Genomic DNA, 18,622 nt, shown 5'->3' on the forward strand with positions numbered 1-18,622 from the left:
AACTAATCATTATGTACTGTCTGTTTTTCCATTGATCTATTATGTTTATGTTTTTTTTGTGCAATAAATAAAATAAAATATAACATGCATTTTTAACATTCTCCGACCAGTTTTCAAAGGCCTACAAATTAAAAGACAAGCATAACTGCCTCCAAAAGAATGTGCACCCCAGCTTTAATTAACCCATTGAAACTCTCTGTGGTTCCTCTGTCACATCCTCTGCATTACATCGCTTTCTCTATGTTCTTTACATTTTTATTGCAGACTCACCTATCATGGAAGAGCTGTGATGCAGTTCAGGGTGGCTGAGGCATGCATTCATTCTGCCTCCTATATATTTTTCATTTTAATACAGCTGAGGGATAAAGTAGTGTATGCGCAGAGGAGTAAATATGACACAATCTCTTCCATCCTGCCAGGCTGAGGAGGTGAAATGGAATGCGCTCCATAATAAAGTGCTTAGCAGAAGATGACTCTGAGACCAAAGAGGAAACATACTTGGTTTTGGCAAAAGTGTTTACTATAAATGTAACCTTTCCAACTTCCTACTCTCTCTTTCTCCTCATCCCTCTGTCTTTCTCATTCAATCCCTCCTTGATCACTCTATAATCAGGGATCATCATGACAGCGGTGGCAGATTTGGACCGTGAGACACAGGATCGTTATGAGTTGGTCGTCAAGGCAACAGACATGGCAGGACAACTGGGCGGTCTCTCCGGCTCCACCACGGTGACCATAGTGATCACGGACGTTAATGACAACCCGCCGCGCTTCCCACAGAGTGAGTGTCTGCTGGGCATTATCATACTTAAGACAGAAACAGAAATGAGGGGATTCAAGAGGAGAAGATTGAAATGAGAAAGAGTCAGAGATTATTGAGAGGGGAAAAGACACAAGTGCGTATTGGGACAGTGTGAATAATAATGAGGAAAGTTCAAGAGATAGAAACACTTAGAAGACGATAAAAGACTCACAATATAGCTGGCAAACCTGGCACCAAAATGCAATGGCAGCATCAGCGACCATACTAAACGGCAGGCTCGTAGAGCAAGAAAATCACCTTACTTGAATTTATGGGCATATCAAACCTTCAGCCCATAACAAAAGACTCTATCAAATATGGGGAACTGATGTGTTCCACTGCTCGTTTGATCATTCTTTTAAAGCCAGGCTCCAGAGGGGACTCAATCAATACGGCTGATTGTTCCCTCGTTGTGATGGTATGGATTTATGATGGTAAAGTGGTTTGGAGGCTAAATGCTTTTCAGTGCACACATTTGCAACAGGTACTCCATAGTTAAAACTTAAACTAAAATTGGAATCCATTCCTCACTCATTCAATAAAACAAGTGGACATGGTCGCTTCTTTGACATCAGCCATGGTTTGCAAATTTCCTTTATGAACCATTCTGGCCATTTCCAAATGATATTTGGAACCAGAAGTATCCATTTTAAAACAACGTGTTGAATACTCCTTGTCATGCCTCTACTCTGGTCAACAGGTCGCGGTGGTTATATGTTGTCAATTACAAGCTGCCACCATTGAAAGTTTGTGCCATTAGCAACGGTTTTACTCTAAATGGGAATTTAATAAATAATCATCATATTGTATTCAAAAAGACTTGACAACCTTGTTTGAGAACTTGGAGGAAATGAATTACTGAGATGATCAATCAAATCAGAAGTATTAGAAGCAAGTCAAATAAGGTAATTTTGCTCATCTAGTCTCTATCCAACCAGTGGTGTTGCCCCCTACCGGCCATTAGAAAAAAAAGGTTTATCATCATACTCATCATCTTTATTGACAGACTAAGGAGTCCATTAGAATACAAAATTAACAAGTTAAAAAGACAAACATGTAGACAAAAAAACACCGATATGTGACTTCAGGGTTAGCTTCACTTTAAAAACCATTCATGAAAATGTGATATGGATTAAACTCCTCCTATTAAAACTAAATTTGGCAGGAAGATAATAATATATATTTATTGGGAAAAAAACAGCTAAAGATTCCTGTTTAATTTCTGACCTGTTATCAAAAGAAGCTGCAGAACACAGGGTGTGTACTTCAAGTTTCACAACTTTAGGCTACATTTCATTACAGCTAAAAACAGTGATCATCCCAATTTAAGATAAATAAACACACTAAGTGCTATTGAATGACAGTAGTAGTTATTTATCTCCATTTTGTTTCAATTTTTTATTTCAGCCTCTTTTTTGGGGTTAAACCACAACACTTTTACTTTAGTTTCAGTTGGAGGAACACCATCTGACAGCCAGGTTGATTGTATTTGATATGTCTCCACACATCTTTTCCTATTTCTGTATGAATCCCTTTTTCATCTCAGTAAATCATATTTATCCAGTGTGAGGGATAAACCCTGCAGGATTATAGAGTCTCCACTCTACCGTATGGGGAATAGAGTTTGAAAATCAGCTGCATAAATAAGATACAAAGAAAGATGACAAACTGTAAATGAAAGGACTTTGATGTTCTCGTATAATTTCCCTCCTGGGAACAATAAAGTTTTATCTCCTTACTTTTATCTTTCTGTCTTGGTCATTATGAACTCTGGCAGAGCTTATCCATTTGATTCAGTCTGTTCATTCATTCAAAATACAACCTCAGTTTCAACGTTGAATGAGTCAGGACTATTACATTTTACCATCTAGTTTGTTATGCTCACAGCTTACTTAATAGTATACATGTTTCATTGTTGCTATATTGCATTAATACTGTTTTAATTAATATATATTAGTTTTATACAGTATTAATCTTCTTATTCTTAATAACAATATACAGTGAAGCCAATATAGATTCTGCTTTGTATAGAAGTAAGGCTACTTACAACTACAGATGGGACAGTTAAGATCTGATATCGGTATCGAGTTTGTTATTGATGTAATTTACGCATCGCATATCGGACTGACGACGGCAATCAAGAAAAACTTGGCACTCTAAACATTCTTAGCTCTCACAGTCTCTATTTTGAAGACATACAAACTGTAAGAAGTGCCCACACATCGTCTCCATCAAGACGTTCAGGCGAGATGGAACAGCTCCTTTTATTAAAAGTACAATTCTTAAACTTAACAGTTGTTGCTGCTTCCTGTTTGTATGTGCAAGCATCACAATGCAATTCAATATCAGGTTTACTACAGCTTTGTGTAGCCTTAAACATAATACCAACAACACCAAAAACACTATTAGTTATGATTAATAATTTGGTATCAGTGCATATGTATGGGAAACAGATCTGAATTGAAAAAAGTAAAAAGTGGTAAAGTAAGTAAAGTAGTCTTTTCCAGGAGGACATTATGGAGTAGGACAAAGATTAATTACTTCGTTCACTTTCTTTCACATGAACTTAATGATCCAGTGACAATAACTGCCTCATATCTGTTTGTTGCTTTTCTTTAATTATGTTCCCAATATCCTTTTTCTAACATTCTCTTCCTCTCTTCAAAATGTTTATCTTTGTTACTCTCTCCTCTCTTCCCCCCTCCCACTTTTCTGTTTCTGGACTCGAGCCATCTATTTCCCCAGTCATCCAAATTCTTTTTCTTTTTCTTCCCACTTTCCATTGTCCATCTTTCTTTCCTTGTGCTTTTTCAGCTGGTGTTTCTACTCATCTTTGCATATCTATATCTGTCAACCCTTTTTCCATTGTTGTCTTTTCTATGCTGTAGCTACATGTTTTTTTCCTTTATCTGTGCTTTTGTAAATCTAACTCTGTCTATCTCCTGTTTAATCTCTTCATACAATTACCGCCTCTGGCCACCTTCTCCATAAACCAGAGATGTATCAGTTTTCGGTGTCAGAGGGGGCTGCGGTGGGGACACCGGTTGGACGCGTCATTGCCACCGATGCAGACATGGGAGACAACACGGACATGAGCTATCTGATCAAAGAGGGAGGGGAGCTCTTCAAGGTCACTACCGATGTTGATACACAGGAGGCTGTAGTCACCATCAAAAAGGTATGGCTAATGTAAAAACTGCAGTATACTGCTGATGTTGACTGTTGTAAAAATAAATCATACAAATGTATGTTTTTGACTTTTAGAAATGCAGACTAAATAGCTACTTTTTATAGCCAGCCTATGCCTGGTGATTCAGTCTCTTTATTCCACAGCATGACACCAAGGAGATTAGTTAGCTCAGTTAGGAGTTCTTTATTACTTGAGCAACACATGTGCAAAGATAATTCTATATATTCTTATAACATTGGAGAATCAAAAGATCTCGACAGATGTTGGAAAAGGGTGACTCTAAATCATTGTTGCTAAAATTAGCACTACCTTTATTGCTAGTCACACTTTCTGTTAGAATTATGTGTTTCTTTTTACCAAATCTTTGAAGAGTATGTCACATAATATGTCATGTACCTCCTTCCTAAATGGAGAATAAACAACAACGTATGACTTTAATGGACTGGCAAGTATGTGATGACGTGGTAATAACATGAACAAACTCAGCAGCCTGAACACTTGTCGCTGGAATCAAAACTGCAGATATCTATTTCTCATTCTTTGGTAATGTTACAATATAGCTTATAGCTATCAGTGGTCAATACCAAGAATGGTGTCACTGTTTGTGAAATTAAGCTTTTCTTTGACCAGATTAAAACACTTCCTTGTTTTTTCTCTCAGGCGTTGGACTTCGAGACTAAGCGTACACACAATGTCGTGGTGGAGGCCGTGAATAAGCATGTTGACCCTCGCTTTGTGGACCTGGGTTCTTTCCGAGACCAGACCATTGTGCGGGTTAGCGTGTCGGACATAGACGAGCCACCAATCTTTCTACCAGCAGAGGGCTCCATCATGGAAGTGCAGGAGGACGCTAAAGTAGGAGCGCTGGTTGGCATCGTCACCGCCAGAGATCCAGATGTGAAAAATAAACCTGTCAGGTACGATTCAACTCAAACCTTCACAGAAAATAATAATGCCTTATACTGCTGAGTGTGGTAGAATAAATTACACCTGATCTAGTTGTTATTTCACAGTAAAACTCATAGGAGTGACATACAAACATTTCATTTCAAATCTTTATTTATTCGCGAAAGGACACTGAGCTTTCCCTCATTTTCAATGCCGTTGAGATTACAAGCATAGTAAAACAAGCAAAAACACAACAAACAGACATGTAATTTTTGTTTTTTGATTTATTTGACCTTTATTTAACCAGGCTGGTCATTAAGAACACATTCTTATTAATGAATTCACAGGGTCAAATCCCCTCTAGGGTTTGTTGTTCTGAGCTCTGTGTTCACACTAAAGGCTTGGTGCTTCCTTCAGTTTGTTTACGTGTCACTCAGAGGCTCAATAATGTTGCGTGCAAGTTTTTTTTTCACATAAACCCCCTACCTATCTAACCATTGCCACCACGTGGGGTTAGAGACACGGCCTCGCCAACTCAGGGTCGCTGTTAATAATGGAGTGTAGTCAAGAGTACTACTGAAAAAAGAACAAACAGACCACCAAAACCAAAGAAAATATTATTTTTAACCTGTACAGACAAACACATAACCACTGAAACAACTTTAAGATGCATGTCGTCACTTGAAATCGCTTGCAGAATCTTGTTTCGTAGATGTTTATCGGTACTTGTCTGCAGCATCGTCTCACAGACACTTGCTGGTGAAACAGGAAGGGAGGGGCAGGGGGTTGCTGAGGGAAAAAGGAGGTGCTGCCAAAGAGAGCATTTGTTTTGGTCTGGAAAAATCTGCTCTGTTAGTTGCATAGTATGCCTTTAATACTACCTCAAATCAAATTCATAGCACAGACTGGATTTTCAAAGGGGATATGTTGAAAAAAAATGTCCGAAAAAATAAAATAAATGTAATCATACTGTCAAAGTATCACACTCTTTTCACAGCAGGTAGCCTGGTAAGATTTATAAACCAAAATATTGCCTGAACAGAACATTCCAATGAAAGCAAACAGCATTCAAAAGAAAAGCCTGAGTGCAGCACTGCAACATTGGAGACCATTATATGCATCCTTCAATAAACTTTACCTCTGCAGACTTGTCCTTAATGAGAACACTATTTGTCTGTGAAAAACACAATATCAACGTTATACAACTTACTAGCTCTAATAGACACAAATGTAGCTGATGGACTAAAGAGCAACATCTATTTTTCACAGTTCCTCTTTAAGATGGAGTCAAAGCCCATGAAGCACAGGATGAGCATTGATGCTCGTACAATGGATGACTGTACATCTCTTTTTCTCTCCGATCACTGTGTGCGATAAAAACACAGTATCATCTGATAATCTCTACCAAGGTCTGTGGTTTATATGTCCTCAGAAGAGCAATTGCAGAGTGAGAGGGGGCTGAAGATAAGGGCTAAGACAGTCTCACTGACAGAGTACACAGCGACACACGCAGTGGCTGTGCAAATTACCTCGATTAAAAATGCATGAGGCTCACAGTTCCAGGTGTAATAAAGTACAACACAATGGCTGCGCTGTCGTTCAACAGTGTCTTGGCAGCCCCGAGCTGAAAGTGTGTGATACGTGTGTGTGCATATATGAGTTTGTGTGCGTGCATTGCATGTGTTTGACTAAGTGGATGGGTGACTTAGTGAGTGAGGGAGAGAGAGAGAGAGAGAGAGAGAGAGAGAGAGAGAGATAGACTGGCCGGAAGCCACCTAACGGGCAGAGTTAGCGAGCTCATGGCCTCTGGCATTAAGGGAACACACTGTCGCTGAACTCTGCATATTAATGCTCCCTCAGTGGTGAGGTTTTACCTCAAAATGCACATTCACTGTGCACTGTAGACCTGATGAGTGAGGTCATCTTTTATTGGCCAGAGATTCATTCTGCAAAGAAATAAAAAAAGCCAATGACAACCAATCTCTATGAAGAAAGTAAAACTGAGAAAAACACACATACAAGGAATCATTCAGGTAATCAGTCAACTTGTTGATACTCTGGTTGCAGCCACCAAACCATGTGTGCTGCAGTGATTTTGTCATGATGCGATGCAGACAGATTGTGTCGGAAAGAAAGGGGTGGTGTTGTGGTGCTGTGAGACTGTGTGTTTCAAAAAACTCAATCTTTACATTCACTGAAAACCAAATGTGTTTTGAACAATAATAGTTTAACTTGGGCCTGTTGGGAGACAAGGATAGCCAAACATGATTAAAGAGATAATATATTTATTCTTGGACTTGTTGTTGTGCTGTCAAATCCATCACCTGAGTCAAATACTGTTGAGATGAGTTATTGTGCTGCTGCACAATTTGAGGTTCGCTACATGAGTGAGGAATCTAATTTGATTATTAATGCTGCAGACAAAAGTCAATGGTAGATGTAAACGAAAGTAAGAACCATCTAATCACTATCCTGAGTGGGAGATGTATAATAAGACACATAGGTGCACATGTACATACATTTTCATGTGTAACACCCTTTCAGTACCCTTACAATGGGCAAAATCTCATTTCAAACACAGGTTTGTTAAAGGGATTGAAACTCAAGCCTGGTCATACAATGACTAATAAAGGGTAGGAGAATTATTTATCTCCCAAGTCAATTATTAGATCAATTTTGTATATTGACATTCTCATGAAATAAAAGAAAATGCAAATACAATTCTACACCTACACAATTTTCCTAATGAATGCATGATCAGAAATCTATTTAACCCAAATGCTGCTCTCCTTACATCTTCAGTTAAACATATGGTTCTCCTGACATGATGCTTCACTTCATATCTTCAACATGTGACCATCATTCTCATGAGACCTTGCTGAACGTTCGCTGGCATGTTCGCCAGAGAGGCCTAAAGAGCTTCTATGACCATGGCACTTTATTATGATTATGTGGGTATGAGTAAGGAGGCTAGCCGTGTGTGTTTAAGTGTGTGTCTGTGTGTGTCTGTGTGTGTTTGTGTGTGTTTGTGTGATCTGGGAGAGCAAGTAAAGAACAAAGAAACCTTTCAGCAAATTTGTTGACTCACCAATCTTTTCAGAGCACCGAGTACTCCCAAAGAAGGAAAGATGCATTTGTGGATTTTCTAAAGTGCACAATGAAAATTTAATGTTTGTTTTCTTACTCTGGATAGAGTCACTGTATAGCTGCGTGCAGTTGAGAGACACGTTGCCATTAAGGGTCAGAGAAACTGCGACAACTCTCAAGTAAAGGCCTTTGAATACAAATACTGTGGCGTTTTCTGGATAAGGCAGTGTTTCCCCTACCATTATATTTATTTTTGGGCTTTTTGTGCCTTTATTGTAGAGATAGGATAGTGGATAGAGTCGGAAATCAAGGATACCTTTCCGATAGAAAAGGACATCTGTCATTAAAAGTAACACATGAACACCAAGATTCCTTCCAGTGTTTGTGTCGTTGTGTCGCCGTGTCGGCATGTCGGCTTGTCCCCACCCCCCCAATGCTGTAAACCTAGAGGAAACACTGTAAGGTGTTATTATTAAGTATAGCCAAAATTCAACTTCAAGCTATTTAAAATTAACATAATGAAATAATCTTAAGATTTTTTTACCCATTCTTTTAAATTACTATATATCATTGAGAAACATAATCTCTTTTACACAAGCAGCAACCATCCTTGTTAAAAACTGAATCCAGTACAGAAGTGCAAAAGAAACTGCAGTCCCTCAAGGCTGGCTCCCGTATCAGAATGCCCATTTCTACAGCAGAAATAAACCTGTTTACAGCCTGGTTCAAAAGTAGTAATGCATCTTTTTTTGATTATATTGAGGTTTTGAAATTTGCATAATTAGAGGTGTGGTTGAGTTGACTGACATGTGAGTGCATTGTGGCCGTTTTCCAGGAGACTTAAAGGAAGATGGGGCGACTTTCTGATCCAGTAGGTGTCTCCCTTGAGCCCCAGCATTAAACCAAAACAGACTGCTGTTGGAAGACACCGCCGCTATTCTGAAGCCTCCACTCTCCTCCAGCGGCACACCTCCAACCCCTCTCCAGTTGCGTTCGCACAAAAGAGTTATCAATCTTTCAATCGTAGAATCCACCATAATTAAGCACTATTAAGCGCAAGCGGCGGAGAAAATTGTTCTTTGCTTGGGCAGCAATTGCCTGTGGCCTGCATTGTTGAGATGGCAAGGTAATGTTCTCTAGTCCTTGGTTAAAACAGCAAGGCCGTCCTGACCTTGTAAACATGATGTAAACACGGCCCGACAACAGTACAGCTGGAGGGACTCACGCTTCTCACTCATTGCAGACAGTCATGACTCAGAGAGACAAAGGATGTACTTGATTTCTGCTGTATTAATGTTTAAAATGTCGCACATTCTGCCTTTAATGCCCGCCCATCTCAGCTCCACCTCTTTGTGTTTCTAGGTTGACTGGAAGTTAGGTCGACATAGTATTTCCAATATGGCATCTTTTTGCTTCAGATATGTAGCTTTATATATTATATTTTTCATTTGAAAACTTACGATACACTATGAACTAGAAGCTTTCCTCAACAAGACGTGTAGTACTGGTCAAATATCCCTCATCCTGTTTTTTAATCTTTCACACTAATGAAAAACTCTAGTTTTAGGTGACTGTTGGCTCAAAACGAGATGAGGGAGCAAAAATATTTAAAGCACTTCAACTAAGTTCTCTCCCTCTCACCTCAGTCACTAATGCTATTTCTTGACATTTAGTGTATATGTTATTTTTTGTGTCTTTGGTTTCAGGTTCTCTATCGATCGGTCCACAGACCAGGACATGATCTTCTACATCGATCCTGATTCGGGTGCCATCACGCTGGGAAAGATTTTGGACCGAGAGACGGCAGGCTGGCACAATATCACAGTGAAAGCCGTAGAAGCAGGTACATTGCTTCACATTTTACTTTGAGCTTATCACACATTGGATTTGTACAACTTCATACTGCTGGAAAAAGTTTGACTTTTTCACCTTGCCAACATTTCTGTAAGTTTCTGAAAAAAAACTCTGCAGTCAACAAGTAAGTAACATTAATTCCAGTAGGTACAGTCTTTGAAAAAGAACATTTATAGAGGCTTTATGACATTTTTAATGCATGTTCAATTTTGGATCTGAACCTGTCAAAACAAATCCTTCAATTAATGTGCTATGAAGGTAACACCAATACAACAGCCGTGAAGTTAACAAATGCTTAAAACTCATCCGAACATTTTTCAGCAATGCGTCTAATCTTCTGACATCACTCAAACATACAAGGACACAATGATACACATTAGCTGAGGGGCAACCTTAATAGCTTGATTATAGACAAGCGGCAACCCCCAGTCTTGAAAATGAAGCCAATGTGGACATGCAAAATCCTGCAGTCTGTTGAGTTTCCACTTGAGGCTGGCTCCAGGAACACCGAAAGTCAAATAAACAGCCGTTTTTACAGCATAAATAAACATGTTTACTGCCTGGTACAAAAAACCTAATAGGTACACACTGTACCACATACTGTGATTTTTTTTAATACGGTCCAATTGGATTTTGAAAACGATATATATTATCCATAGTTAGGCGCGTAGCTGACATGATTGACAGGTAGGCGCGATGTAACGGTTTGTCAGGAGGCTTTAAACCCACCTCAGCTCCAGCTCTCAGCCTGTTGTTAGGTTGACTGAAAGTTAGGCTGAGAAAGGATCTCCAACATGGCGGCTGCTGCCAATGAGCCTCCAGAACCCCCTGCAGGAACAGATGGCTGACGTCACTCAGGCTTCGTCCATTAATATTTACACACTGATTATAGATCACTTTGTTTTAAGAAATATTAAAAAGTCCAATGCCACATTTTTTAAACGAGAAAGTAAAACAATCCCTGATGATGGCAATGCTTTGTATACACCCATGCAGTGCCTGCTGGTGAGGGAAACTGTTCATGTTGAATTAACTGTCCAACGTTATCCGACTCCCACCAGGGGTGATAAGGGGTGACGGACAACCTCAAACTGCTCTGCATCATTAGCTACCAAAGCTTTTGGCACATTTTCAGAAACACAGACTGTTGTATCCTAAGCTTTTTCAAAGATAGGGAGTAGAAAATAATGTACCGTGGTAGAAAATGGACACAAGATGTTATTGTCAACCTAATGTGTCATCTAAAAACAAGAGACAGTAAGTGATTTTGGATAACACAGGATGAATAACTCACAGAAACATCAACATCAGTAACTCTAAATAGACACACAGCAAAGCTTTGCAGAGTATAGGATGCAGTCGTGCTTGTTTTTGACTTATCTAAGATCTAAATGATTCATGGATCTCATAATTGATTGAATTGTTAAAATGTATTTGTTAAAAAAACACTACCATTATGAACACAACTTCATCATGAGACAGGGGATCCCAAACTTTGAAGCCCGCAACCCCCAATATAACAGTGCTAGAGACTGGGGACCCCCATTGTCCCTGGAGGTGGTAAAAACATTTAACATTGTGTACAGCCACGCACACTATCAGGCCTATCCAAACACTGGCATTAGAACAACACACAATAGCCCAAACACTGTCACATTATCTTTGTAATTTATTTGGGAACCCCTGTCATAAGACATACATTACAATCAAACATTTGGACTTACCTGCCATAGAAGCAGGATTTGGTAGAAGGTATAGGAAAAAAGGGACGATTTTGTACATGGGAAACAAAATACTGCACAATGGTACAACCATACCAAAAACTGAAAGGGCAGAAAAAGACAAAGAAACATCTTAGCAACTGTTTAATGAGAATACAAGAAATGTGTCAATGGTTAAAGAAATGGGAAACTAAGCATTAATATCAGAGCACTGAGACAGGATCCTGTTGAACGCATAGCTTCTAATAAAGTATATTTCTTTAGCAAAGCTATTCTCTAAGTTTGAAGATTTAAATAGTAGGTGAGTACATCCATCTTTATAGAAGCTATTGGAACTGGACCACAGAAAATCAACTAAACCTAATATGAACTGACAAATCCACTTTCAAACCCATTTTGTCAAACCACTGAGTAGACTGCAATGGGCCCAAAGCAAACCAATATTTAGAGCCCAATTTTCAAGCCCCATTGTGGGTTCATGATGATCTAGGGTCACTTAGATGACAAACTGGAAATTGGGGAATAATAAGGAAAAAAATCCGAAAAGCGATATAGTCGTCTGTCATAACATGGGGGTAATGTGTACTAAATTAAAGTTTAAATAATTTATTTTTTCTTCCCGTTCAGGGCCAAACGTATTTTCAAAGCAAGAAGTAACAAGAGTATTTTTAAAGATTTATTTTTTGGGGCTTTTGTGCCTTTAATTGAAAGATAGGACAGTGGATAGAGTCGGAAGCCAGGGGGAGGGAGTGGGGGGCAACATGCGGGAGGGGGGCCATGGGCAGGGTGCGAACCCGGGCCGCCCACTTGAGACGACAGCCTCAATGCATGGGGCGCGCGCCCTATCCATTGCGCCACCAGCGCGTCCCATAATAAGAGTATTTTTGAGAACACTTCTCCAATAGGGTAGGATAGAACTAACTAGAGAGATTGTGATTCAAACTGCCAATTACTATTGGTTATTACAATTATTCTGCCAAATTAGCTCCCCAATTTCCAGGCTTTAAATGTAGCAAACCTCATCCATCCTTCCCAGCATCATAACTGTCATAATGTGACATTGTTCTCCAAACATTTGACTCAGTTAAAGACACCATCTCTGACAATAAATACTAATTTACCTGGATTATACAGTTTTCATTGTTAAAATAGGAATCATTATATTAGATTTTCTTTTGCATTGTACAAAGGGTCCAGAGAATTATTGTTTCAAGAAGTAGCTCGTCAAAAACCTAAAATACTGGGGTGGACAGATGTGCAAAAACTAGAATGGCTGTTTAAGCTTGATGTGTTTAAGCTTGCTTATTTTGTCTCAAAAGCTTGACAAAGAAGGCAGGATATTCTGTTTAATTAGGGTTTGTCTTGCTTTTTGTTACAATGAATAGACCTACTATGCACTCTGATCCTGGAACGTTTTAATTCATGGTGTCATATAAGCCCAAGTGGCCTGGGCATATAAAACTTCAAACTGATTAGTGTAGAAAACATTAATAAAACTGTCAATTCCAACATTTGAAACTTCACGTACATCATTACTTTAAATACAAACATAAATGTTTTGTATTTAAAGTAATGTTTTTTTTCTCTGATAGCACTGAGAACTGTCAATCAATTTCATATATATTGTCAACCCATCAAAGCCATAAGTCCTTTTTGATAACCATCACTGCAGTGTCATCTCTCTGAAGCCAGTATGATCTTTTTATTGCTTGTCTTCAAACTGACAAACACATCACTGAAAAAGAAGGAAGAGCTTACATATTCTTATCTCATTGGGTCCTTTGTCATTGCAAAGAAAATGAAGAAAGTAATAACTTTGGGGAGCTGGGAAGTTATTACTATACCATTAGAAGTAAACTTGAGAAAGGAGGAGGCCTGGTGTTCCCCACTTTTTCAATCTCATACAGATGAAGTGCTTTTGGGATTGCAGTGAAAGCAGCAGAGATTGCATTCTGCATCTAAACCGGTAACCACCATCGCACACAGGAGGGAAGAAGAAAAGAAAGCACATAAACAAAACTGATTTAAAATATCCTCATATTTGTTCCCCTCTCATAAAGCCTGCCACTGTGATTACTCCAATAATCAATACAGCCTAAACTGAATCGTAAGCAGTCTCACCCACCACAAACATTAAGAAAAAATTAGAGTCTGTTTTTTCATACTGTAATTCCCAGAGCAATTTAGGGGCTTTTGTGCTCTCCCTCTTTGTGCTTGGCATTATGTCATAGTCACATTTTAATGTTAATTGAACATTTAAAGCGTCCCTAACCCTTCCCATATCGGACATAAACACATGGCTGCACTTGATAGATAAAGCCTCTCATATTGCTGTCTAAAGAAACATCCGGATGGACAGAGTCAGTGGTCAACGCCATCAGAATTCCTATCCAGAATGTTTTTTTTTATTGCCTGTTAGCTTGTGGATCCCTGGGAGCTCAGACAGGAGACAGAAAGAAAAAGAAAGTAGAGACAGGAAGGGGAAAAAATGGCCACAAGAGAGCTGGGAAAAAAGGGAGGATGAGACTTGTGAAGCAGCTCGATCAAGTTTTTTCAAGGAAGGACTTCATTTTCTACATAATGATTTCGTTCTTTTTTTCCTTCGGTCCCTCTGCTCGTTAAGGCTGCAGAGCCACAAGGTCAACCTGTCTGCATACATTGTTAGAACTAGAGTTTTGTGGCGCAACCCTTAATTATTCCCCCAGTCCATTACTGACCTTTGAACTTCTGTGTTGCCACTTTATCAGTATTGGACAAGTGACAACAGCTTTCTGACATGCTCGGAATCCGCGCCCCGGGATTAACCCCGGCTACAAAATTGCAAGCAACACACTAAATGTCAATTACCCTGCATGCGTCTATGGACTAAGTAAAGAAGTTTTAGGTCAAGTGCAACTGTGAGCAGACTGCACTGTGATGATACCCAACAAATCAGACACAAACATACATACATGCACACATCTCGGCTGTTCCCAGGCGACTCATCTCAAAGTTGATTAAACACAAATTAAAACTCAGACTAGTAAGCAATTCTATAGGTAAGAAAACACTCAAATATGAGCACAATCTATTTAACATGGCTAAAAAAAGGATCACAGCGGGAGCAGGTAAACTCTAGTGTGTTTGTAAAGTGTGGCTAACATTAGCAATGCTAGCACCACCAACCATCGGCCGTCCTCACAGGTGAAATTTCACATCACTGTGCTGGTTATGTAGCCTATATTACTTGTGTCATGTGTGCCATTTATGCCAGTTCAACCAGACAAATCCAACATACAACTTTGTCTCCATTTTGTAGATCTCATACTGCCACCAGCTCAGTGCTATGAGAAGCCATCTGTCCACTGTGCTGATTTTATAACCGAGCAGTGCAGCATTATGGCAGTATGGCTGTAGCCACTAACAGCATCAGTCCCGGCTAGTGGAGGGCTGCTGCGTTACAGCTTAGACACAACATTTGACAGGCATGGCTGCCTTGAATCAATGAAAATATAAATGAGTAGTTTAACTGACTAGTAACTCTGGTGCTAACTAGTGAGGGTGACCAAGTTTAATCATTTAGTCGATTGATTGCCCACATCCTTACTCAAGGTCTTCAAATTCACCCAATAAAACATAGCAGTTCCAGCTTCAGTTTTTGCAGACATTTACTTAGTTAAAGAGGAAACAAACCTCTCATCTGTGTAGCACTTATCTCCTTTTAAGACAACACAGAACATCCAGTACAGAGGGTACATTGTACTGCTCTGTTGCTAGCTGTGGTACTTCCTGACAGTCTCCTCCATAGAAACATATCAGGCTAAGGTAGAGTGACATATAATTTTCGAGAACTGATAGCAACTGATATAAACGTGGAAAACTGCTTTTTTACCCAGACAGGTAGATGGAAAAAAAGGGCATCACCCCGAGGGTGAAAAGATACAGAAGTAGCTGGAAAGTCTTTATCTCCTGCGCTGTTGCAGGGAGGAGACATTTTCTACAGCATAACTTTTTTTCTCATTTGCTGTCTGACGAACAAATGCGCTCTCTTTGATTTTTTTTTTAAGGCGAACATTATTCTCTCTGACTCCAAATGAATCACACACTTGTTGCAACGTTGTGAAGGGAGATAAGCGTCCTTTTTTTTCAATCAAAGCTGGGAAATGCAATGGGAAAATAGACCTAAACAACAAGGCAAAAATAGCAAGGCCTCTGCATGCTACAATATGTTGTTAACATAAAACTTGGGGAATAAAAGGTGTCACAGAATACAGAACAAACTATGTTATTTTTCCACAAATAAAGCACCACAGAGGGGTTGGATAAAGCATATGTGTTTTTATAAATGCAGTAGAATATGTTGGTGTGAAAAGCACATCCGTGAACAAGAGTAGGGGGACAATAACATGTAATCAGGGTCCAGAGGCCATTTGACCCGAGTGATCTGTCCTGCTTGTGTATCCTGTTACATAACCATTCACATGTCCTAGCAGTGTAGTTGCAGAGGAGGAGATACTGAACACTGACTTGTTTAATGTTTTATTTTCTGTATATGTACGGTTGTCATTATTACTTTGTCAAAAAGGATGATTTGCAGAGTATACAAAGCAAGTCCAGTCTATAATTAAAGGTATAAAATTGTTCACTTGCACTGTGTTAAACCTGGCTCACACTGTGTGATTTATCCCTGATTGTATAAAAGTCGGGGTGGCATGTCAGCTCACACTGTACGACTGGATCATTTACGACGCCCGACCAGACCTTGAGATTTATGTGCTCACACTGTACGACCCGATTGTCGGACACGGCCGGAGAGCTCACTATGTACGAGTGAAATCGGGACGGAGCATTGACAGTTGTTAATAACTTTCATTTGAAAACTCCAACGGACAGCGGTTGGTGAAAGAGAAAGAAGTGAAAGTTGTTGTGGGATATAGGAAAGTAGATACAATCGTAGATATACATGGATACATGTTTCAGGAAAGTGCTGCACTGATGATCTGTACCAAAAAATTAACAACAAAAAAAAACGCCGGGTTGCGTCTTGCCGCTGGTCGCCATGACTACATTCCTCCCTTGTCTCTTGTGATCATATTGTAGTCACACACAACTTCTGTCGGACCCTTTCATGACGTAATCGTCAAGATTTTACATTCTAAATATCAAACATGTTTGAAATAAATTGGGCCATCCCCGACGATCGCTGGGCAGATCGGGGACGTTAAGATTGGATCTTTGAACCACTCACACTACAAGATAATCTGAGCAGATAATCGGTTCCGAGCAGCCTTGCGTTGGGAGCGACCCTGCGATTGTCGGGAAGGAAGAATCTAAACTCAAATCGGCCCGATTATCCTGCAGTGTGAGCCAGGCTTTAGTCTCAGATGACTAAGATCAATTGTTACACAAACGTGCATTTGTCATCAAGTTAATCTAAAATTAGACGTTTGCTGGGTTCACAGAGACAAATATGTGAACATGTTTCTTGATTGCTTCACATCTGCCCATTGGTAAATTGAACCCCACTTAATGAACTCTAATGAAGAAGAAATATGATGCATCTACCACTGGAGTGAAACATGTTCATAATCAAATCATTGCACTGATTACCCAATGCTGATTTAGTTGTTATTAAATCTAGTATTATGTTGTTTCAGACATTCATTAATTGGTCAAGATGATAGCTATTATCTGATATTTACATTGAAGTGGCATGCAAGAGTCAGTGGGGTTAATGTGTCTTCAAATGCAGACCCTAACCCTAATGCAATTGACTTGTGGTACTATGTTTTGTATCTGTATTTAATAGTTTGACATTGTTAATCTTGTAGTGCTACATGACAGCAGTTGTCGTCTTCTGCATTACAAACCATTTGGCTTCTAGTCAGGAATATTTTCTGGAGTGGCACTGAAACTTTTAAAAATAGCATGAATATCGATATTTAATACCCAAAATCATTACTTACCCAGAAAATATACCCAGATATACCAGATCCACTGCCAAATATCCCCAGTAAGAGTAAAACGTGTGTCCCAACAACCACATGGTACATACCAACATGACAACACAACACAAGTCAGGGGATATGGAACTGACAGTCTTTCAGACCTTGACATAGTAGAAATAGTAGAATCCCCTCAAAGTAGAATCAAGCGGACCCAGCAGCAAAACACTGCACTGATGAGGTTAAACTGAAGTCCTACTTTTGATGGTACTGCCAGAATTCCCAAAATTGTGCAAGACATGAAGACAAACTTATAAAATAAGAAATCATGTAATCTGAAAATAAACTGTAAGGTAGACTTACATTCATATTTTGAGTCAGGAGTATATAACTTGAGTTTAGGGAGGTAGGAGACTTGGGGTGATGGTAGCATAACTTGGAGAAAAGCAAATGGTCAGAACACCTGATGTTCCCGAAAAGTTTGAACAAATGAAGAAGAGTTTCTGTTCAATCGACTGTAATCAGACAGCTGGCTATTTTGATGTGTACGGTCCGTACATCTGAGTACTCGTGGTTACCCTGCAGATATCCATTTGTCCAAAGCAGCTGGCATTCTTCTTGTTCTGAGAGCGCCCACGCCCTTACCTTGGACCCAGATGGTCTTAGCTTTGCCCTAGACCTTGTCAAATCCATAAACACCCCTGGTGAGCAACTCAGCATGTGAAGGTCAGAATATTCTTCATGGTTGTAAAAGAAGTTGGACAAATTCCTTATTCCTTTTGTTTCCATAAACACCAATGAGCTAATACAAGCAGGAGAGGGAATGGATGAAAAAAAAAATGGAAAGTAACATTAATATTACCTTTTTTCAGAGAATACCCACAGCAGCTGTCAGATAAGTAGGACGTCAGTAAGAAAAGAGTCGGAGTCATCCTGAAATCAAAACAGCATATGTTTCTTCAGGGATTTGGACTACTTTCACAAGAATGCATTTGAAGAGATTTCTAACTAAAACTGCACCTCATTGCAAAGAGCAAAAAAAAAAAAGTGCCACAGTGATCGAATAATGGTGCTCCTTCACAGTTTTTCATCAGCCATGGTGCGTTGACAGACACTCTGAGGTCATGATCACTGCCAGTTTCTCTCTCCAACAAAG

General features: G+C 39.4%; 1 protein-coding gene across 2 annotated transcripts in view; it reads left to right on the top strand.

The window, feature by feature from the left end:
* The window catches only part of LOC132978190 (cadherin-22-like), a 190,720-nt gene that overhangs the window by 131,239 nt on the left and 40,859 nt on the right, over positions 1-18,622 (top strand). For both annotated transcript variants that reach the window (XM_061043306.1, XM_061043307.1), the window contains 4 exons: positions 614-781; positions 3,799-3,980; positions 4,653-4,909; positions 9,674-9,810. In XM_061043306.1, the coding sequence (XP_060899289.1) occupies positions 614-781; positions 3,799-3,980; positions 4,653-4,909; positions 9,674-9,810 (744 nt within the window). The remainder of the gene's footprint in view (positions 1-613; positions 782-3,798; positions 3,981-4,652; positions 4,910-9,673; positions 9,811-18,622) is intronic.

This window comes from Labrus mixtus, chromosome 7 (assembly GCF_963584025.1).
Source record: "Labrus mixtus chromosome 7, fLabMix1.1, whole genome shotgun sequence".
In the NCBI taxonomy this organism is placed as follows: Eukaryota; Metazoa; Chordata; class Actinopteri; order Labriformes; family Labridae; genus Labrus; species Labrus mixtus.